The sequence below is a fragment of the Oryzias melastigma genome, linkage group LG1, assembly GCF_002922805.2.
Source record: "Oryzias melastigma strain HK-1 linkage group LG1, ASM292280v2, whole genome shotgun sequence".
Lineage (NCBI taxonomy): Eukaryota > Metazoa > Chordata > Actinopteri > Beloniformes > Adrianichthyidae > Oryzias > Oryzias melastigma.
In genome coordinates, this window is record NC_050512.1 from 25,277,904 (window position 1) to 25,285,011 (window position 7,108).

A 7,108-nucleotide genomic window follows, 5' to 3' on the forward strand; every position below is an offset into this window, starting at 1 on the left:
CTCTTTTCAGGTTTATCCATGGATATTCAATGATGTTGAGGTCAGGTGATTGGAAGAACTCAGGATGTTGATTGTTGTAGCAAGGTCACATGACTCAGATTATTCAAAATCTTTGCAAATGATAATGGTGAACAATCCATGACACTGTCAGGTCTCAGCTTTTCCAAAGGGGGCGGTGCAAACTATAAATTCTGCAGGATGTCCAAACTTTTGGACACATCACTATTTTTTTCTGTTATTTTGAAAAGGGAAAATGATGGAAATAAAGTCCTTTTTAACATGTTAAAATAATGTCTCATCTTTCAACTGATGCCTTTAGAGGATTTTTCCACCTTTCCTTGGCTTCTTCATCCACAATAATACTGTATAACATTTTACCTGGTGTGCCCAAACTTTTGATCCACAGATATAAATATAAATATATCTATATAAAGGTTTGAAAACAAGGGGGACTTAAATTCATTGCCTTTATTTGTTTTTTTTGTGTGTCTAAATGTATGTTTTTATCTTAACTAGGTTGGTATCCAGCTACTCAGTCAGGACCTCCAGGTCCCCCAGGACCTCAAGGTCCACCAGGAGCTCCTGGTCCTCCTGGACCAGCAGGCCCACCTGGATTTGGAACGTACCTCAGTTCAGACATCCGCGACTATCTGCAGAGTGAGTTTGAAAGGAAAAAAAACATTTTTTTGAAGGATTTAAATATTCAGAGCTTAAATATTCTTCTTCTGCTCTCCTACAGATGTTGCTCTCACGGGACCTCCAGGACCTCCAGGCCCACCTGGACCTGAAGGCCCTCCTGGTCCATTTAGTAGATTGGTCTCATATACCGACCAGGACAGAAGTGAAAAGCTGAGACCCGAACGCCAAGACTACGTTGGGGGTAAATTTAAATGCCCATTGACTGTATATGAGAACTGGAGTGAGTGACCCCTCCCCCCTCGTGTTCCAAACAGGAAGTACCTACTGGTTCCAAAATCCCAACAAATCTGCTTCCTTTTCGTAATGTGTTCAAGCTAATCCTAATTTTTAAAAATGTTTTATTTTTTGTGGAGCAAGTAACTGACCAATCATATGGCTCAATAAAAGTAGGTGGAGCCTGCTGGCCCCCACATCCAACATTGTAAACGTTTGTTAGACAGATTTTGTGTTAAAAAAAAAAAAAACTGATTTCGTGAAGCCCGCCTTCAAGTGGTAGGGGTGTGGTCTTCCAACTGGCTCTCTCCTTATTGGTGAGAGTGGTTGAGAAATATTGGCGGCTGAATTTATCTAATTTGATTAAAGCCGTAAGTAAACCGTTTTCTTTGGGTGATGTCACACTCGCTCGGTCCAGTTCTCATATACAGTCTATGGTTTAATCAGATGTGAAGGAGTCCGGCAGGTTTTTGAGGATCCAGCATTAGTTGATGAAAGTAATGTGGAGCTGTTTTTTTTCTAACAGCTTATGGTGGTTTACAAGAAGCCATGTTTGGCCAGCCCCAACCAGGCCCTCCAGGACCCCCAGGGCAAAAGGGAGAGCCAGGTTTGCCTGGTGTGACAGACTGGAGCACAGATGCGATCGACTACTCTGGAGTGGCTGTAAAAGTAACAGATTACATCAAATGTAAGTGTCATTGGGGTTTAAAAAAACACTGATACGCATTTTAAAAATAGCCTGTACTAAATAGTTGTAAAGTGTTGCTTCTTTATTGGAGTTTGGAGACAGGAATTACTGTTTGGTTCGACCAGGTACCCCCAGAGGATTCTGGTCAACAGTAACTTGATTTAACATTGTGCACATTTGCAACCGACTACCTCATTTTGGCTGAGGAAACACCTCTAACGGAAATGTCTTCTGTCATTTACAGCAAACGGTTTGCTTCTTGACATAATGAAGGACAACAGCCACGCTTTTAAAGGGCCTCCAGGACCACGAGGGCCCCCAGGTCCTCCAGGCTACAGCCGACTGGATGGGTCCCATGGAAACACAACCGATCTGATGGAATTCATCAAAAGTGTGTAAAGACAAACCTAAATCCAAAACCAAACATGAGCCAAGAGGTCCTCAGTGTCCTGACAAAAGCGCAATAACACATGATCCAGGAACCTCCAGAGACTCCTGGTCCTCTGACCTGACAGACCAGGAGGTTCTGGACGTCCCTTCTGTTAAATGTTTCTGATCTGGAGCCACGTCCCCATAAGAACCTTGCAAATAAAGAGAACATTAAAATAAAACGATGGATGACCAGCATCTGTTTTCACCCTCTCAGCACATGGAGCTGTTGTGGGACCACCTGGACGACCTGGGCAGAAAGGAGACCGGGGGCTTCCAGGACCAAGAGGAGAAAAAGGTGCAGTCAGCAAAATCTTTCATTATTTTTTACCTTTTTTAAGATCTTTTTTAAGACTCTGCACCAATTGTCCCGCCCACAACTCCTAGGGAAATCCTTAATGAACTCCTGCTGCTTTGTTTGAGAAATGACACTAAAAATGGCATAGTTATGATTAAATACCACAGGGAATTATTTTGAAATTGATTAAAAGATGATTGGAGTGGGACCAAGAAAACTTAAATGTTTCATTGTACTGTAATAAAGTACGTGTACGTGTGAACGCAGGTGAATCTGGCTCTACTGGACCTCAAAGACGACACAGACTCCATGGAGAAAGAGGTCAGTTCATTTTGGACATAACCTGATGGCCGTGTCACACTGCCACTATGCACAATTTGCAAAATGTCCACGTATATAAAGTAATTTCAGTCTTTTGTCATACATATATGTAATTCATAAGTGTTTCTTGCCTTTGTCGATGTGCCCAGAAGTCTGTTGAGGGTTTTACATAAATTTGGTTTTGAGCTGTTCAAAGTTTTTGAGAATTACACAGTTTATGCATATTTTTTCAATGAAGCGCAGGTTTACGTGGTTTATTCATACTTCTTAAAGACCCGTTTTTTGCACTTTTTCCACGTATGACCAGATCTGGGAACCAGACAACAATTTAGTTTCCAAAAAAACGTTTCTGTTTTGGTGGAATTTTTTTTTTTTTTATTAAATTCAAAGCACTTCTAATAATTAATAAAATGACTCACTTGTTTGTTCTCAGATGCAGGGGAACTTTATGGATTTTAAGGATTTCCAGGACAAAAAGGTCAGTTCTCACTTGGATATCAGAATGAGGCTGAAAAAGCTTAAAATTAACTTTTCTCATGTGTATGTAAAAAAAGGTTAAATGATGCAGTTTAGAATTGTTTTTTCACTCTGAAAAAACAAATTTATGAAACTGGAAAGCCTGAAGTTGATTTAACTTCTTAGCTGTTTGAACAGTTTTTATTTGATTTCACCTTTTTTTTTCATTTTTAAGTTTCATTATAAATTTATTGCAATTCTGAATCCATGAACACAAACAAAAACACATTATTCCTATTTTAGACTCCAAACGTTCTTTAACAAGTTCTCCAGGCAGAAGCATCAGCTGTTCTCACTTAGAAAATGACTGTCTGATCCTGGAATCAGCTCCAGTCTCAGTATCTTAAACACATTTGTTTATTCCCTTTGAAAGACTTTTGAACTTCTAGTCAATAATTAAAGCTGCTGGATGACTCCAGGCTGCAGACCTGCTGAGGGAGCTGGAGAGAACAGGAACTTCAAGTCTCTAGAAATTCTTCCTTTTACAGGATCAAAGATATGGAAAATATGCAAAAAAAACACATATTCTTAATCTGGGATGTAGAAACAGCCACAAACCTCACGGTCTTTACATGTAAATAATCCCTATAAAACACCCATTCCAGGATCTCCTCTGTTGCAGAAAAGTTCTTGTGTTTGTAACTTTGTCCGAGTTCAGGCCCAAAGTCTTGGAGAAAACCGCTTAAAAAGTTTCATTTGAGTCGAATCTTAGCACCAAAACAACATTTTTAGTCGTTTTTTAAATCTATTTTTAACTTGATTCTGGATTTTGAGCTGTTGTAGTTCTTTTAAACCTCACTGCAGCTTTTGTCATCATTGATCGTCACACGACTAATCAGTTAGATCCCTGTGTACGCAGAAGAAGAACATTTTTAAAAAGGTCTGAAAGAAAGTTCTGTACATCTTAACCTGCGACTCGGCTCCTTTTCACCTTACTCGAGGAGTCCCACAGGGATCCATTTTAGCCTAATTTCTCCTAAATGTTGCCTCTGGAGTTTTTTATTTAAAAAAATTCAGAATCTCTCGTCAGTTTTGATGATAATGTTTAAATTCAAAAACGAAAAAACTCAAAGTAAACTGTCTAAATCTGCGGTTCCGAACGTTTTTCAGGCCTCAAATCAGTTTTCAACGTTGGACAACATTTTGACGGACTAGTCTGTATGAGGCTAAAATGTGCTTCTCATTTTTTTAAGTCTTCAATCTCCCTTAACTTTTGAGGGTGAAGCTCATGTCATCCTCTGTTGAAGTAGAGGGAAAAAAATAGGAAGACAACTTTAGAGATATATATTTGGTTAAAATAGTTTGAAGTTTTCTGCTTTCATTGTCACTAAAGTCAAGAATATTAACTAATTTATTGTTGTGTGCTATGAAAATAAAATAAAATAAATGAGATGAATAAATGAATAAATAGGCTCATCGGACTTTATAAGTACAAAAAGACAGAGCTATATTCTAAAATCTAATCATAAACATGAATCCATTGTTTGAGCAACTTTATTAGCAGCATCCTGATAACATTAGACAGCCGGTACCGAGTGTTATAAATGATTACGATGGTATATGAGAACATCCGTCTCCTGCTTTTTGTCTGTTAATTGGAGATTATTAATTAAATGGAAATACCAAAGGTCTTGTTTTGACATATGCGCCTTTCAATTAAAAAAAAAAACATGAATGAGAAGCAGAGGCAGAGCGGACGCTCCACTGAGAACTCTGAGTATCAATCATTACAATCAGATTAACTTGATGGTCAAAAGTTTTTCTCATATTTTATCTTTTTTTTTCTCTATTTTCAAAAATATTAAATAAATTTAAAATACATTTTTCTATTGCTTGTTGCCAAAGTAGCTTCTACACTTAATCAAACATATTTCAGGCTTTTATAATGAGATTACTTAATCATAGATGTTACAGATTTTACCTTGAAATAACCAGAGACTTTGTCGTTTCAGGAAGACCTGAAGTCGCCTCACACAGTCACTCAGGACATCCGGCAGAGTGGGAGGTTTTCAGATGATTCCTGTTCACTTTGTTTTCAATGAACAAACACTTTGAGTAAACATTGATTATTTGCTGTCAGATGTGTTCTACTGCTTTCTGCTTGAGATGAACTGAAATGTTTCATTTTATGAGTAAATGTATGAACAGATTTTTATGCAACAAGAGAATTCAGAAGCTTTGAGTTGAGGTAAATACTTTATTTACAGCAAAACCAACATTACAAGAAGTCTAGAAACTATACATGTTTGAAAAACGCACCATGTTTTTTTTTTGCAAACATTTAGAGTTTAGGAAGCCCGTCTGGTTTGTAATTATTAGTTTGTTTGCTTCACTGTTCCTTCATGTTTTCTTGTTTTTGTAAATAAATTCTAAAGAAAATGCAATAAAAATGAACCGGTTTAAAATAAATCAGTGTGACTTTGAAATAAAAAGAGGAAAAGAGAAAAACCTGCTTGAGTTTTAATTTAAAATAACGGCTCACCTGGAGCGTTACGGATTTACACTTTTGGAGAAAATAACAACACGGTCGCTTTAAATTTGTTTCGGTGTTGTCTGCATGAAAACCAAGAATCTTGTGCTTTTTAAAATCAGCTTCAAATCCTGTTTTTGCATTGCAAACTAAAAGCCAAGTCTCTCAAGAGTGTTACATCCCCAAAACGGCTTCTTTTGTCTTTTGTGGAAAAGTCTGAAGCCGAGAGACTCGGACTCAACAGTCAAACTTCATGAGGCACGGAGCTCTTCATCAAACGCTGGAGAGGCAGAGGAAGGACGGTTTCACCTAGAAGCCGGTGGACTGGACGCTGGGGATGGGGTAGAACTTGGAGATGCGGCTCTGCGTGGACGGGTTAAGGCACTCGGACTCGCCGCTCATCTTGAAGAAGACTTCCTGTTCCTGCAGTTTGCGGGCGAACTCCTCTTCCAGAGCCTGAGGAGAACAGCAGAGGTGTCAGGAAGCAGCAGGTTGGTGAAGACCTCATGAGGCAGAACCTTCAGAATCACACTGAGGTGGAACCTCTTTGAATCAAACCACCAGAGGAAATAAACTAAATCTGACAGCTCTTCCTAAAAGATCTTTAAAAATTACTTCTTTCTAATCACTGACTTGTTAAATTTGAACATAAAACAAAAATAATCTAAATTTGTATTTATTTTTGGCAAAAAATATAAAATCTATAAAAGTAAAAAAAAGAAAATAAAGTTGAGAGTTTAGGACGACACAGATTTTTGTGTTTTCACTGTGAAAGATTTCTAGAAACCTGACCGAAGGACGAGAACGCCTTCAGCTTCTGATGCATCGGGTCCTGATGTTGAATGCTTACGAAACAAAAAGCTGTTGCCATAGCAACAGTGGATATTATAGGAAATACAAAAAACAGCTATAAAAGTCTTTGTGTGGACCTAAGGGACCTGAGTGTCAGATCACCAAAAAATTACATGATTTTTTTTGACAAGTTAAAAGAAAATTATATAGTTTTTTAGATTTTTAAGTTCAAGAAATGATCTAGTGAAATTCTGAAGATGAACCACGTTTTTTTAAATGTTTAAATATAATATCAGTGTATCTCTTGCTAAATTCCTTGTTTTCCCAAAGAAACGTTTTTCAAGGAATTGTTCTACATTTTTATAAGCATGTTTAGATGTTTATAGCTAAATTCATAAAAAACGTCATTACTTATAATTTTGTCTCCAAAATGTTGCATTTCTAGGAGACATACTGAGCAAACAACTTAGAAAACAGGTTGTTTATTCCAAAAACTGAATCTTGAAGGAGAAACACTTTTGTTTCAAGAAAAAACTTTATTTTTTTCAGTTTTGCAAGAAAAATAATCTTAGCCATTTTGTTTTTCAACAGCAAAATAAGCTTAGTTTAAGAAAACATAACTAAGTGACTGGAATATTTTTTATTATAATAGGAATTCTTGGTAAGACCATTTTCTCTTCCG

General features: G+C 37.4%; 2 protein-coding genes across 3 annotated transcripts in view; one reads left to right on the forward strand and one right to left on the reverse strand.

Annotated features, from left to right (window-relative positions):
* Positions 1–5,243, forward strand: part of LOC112157267 (collagen alpha-1(XVII) chain) — a 28,094-nt gene extending 22,851 nt beyond the window's left edge. For both annotated transcript variants that reach the window (XM_024289925.2, XM_024289926.2), the window contains 8 exons: positions 517–657; positions 740–880; positions 1,439–1,600; positions 1,845–1,991; positions 2,247–2,327; positions 2,595–2,648; positions 3,082–3,126; positions 5,117–5,243. In XM_024289925.2, coding sequence (XP_024145693.1) covers positions 517–657; positions 740–880; positions 1,439–1,600; positions 1,845–1,991; positions 2,247–2,327; positions 2,595–2,648; positions 3,082–3,107 — 752 coding nt within the window. In that variant the 3' untranslated portion in view covers positions 3,108–3,126; positions 5,117–5,243. The remainder of the gene's footprint in view (positions 1–516; positions 658–739; positions 881–1,438; positions 1,601–1,844; positions 1,992–2,246; positions 2,328–2,594; positions 2,649–3,081; positions 3,127–5,116) is intronic.
* Positions 5,244–5,347: 104 nt separating this feature from the next.
* slkb (STE20-like kinase b) overlaps positions 5,348–7,108 on the reverse strand; it is a 25,021-nt gene continuing 23,260 nt past the window's right edge. Inside the window, exon 18 of the mRNA XM_024289932.2 lies at positions 5,348–6,090. Within this exon, the coding sequence (XP_024145700.1) occupies positions 5,944–6,090 (147 nt within the window). The 3' untranslated portion in view covers positions 5,348–5,943. The remainder of the gene's footprint in view (positions 6,091–7,108) is intronic.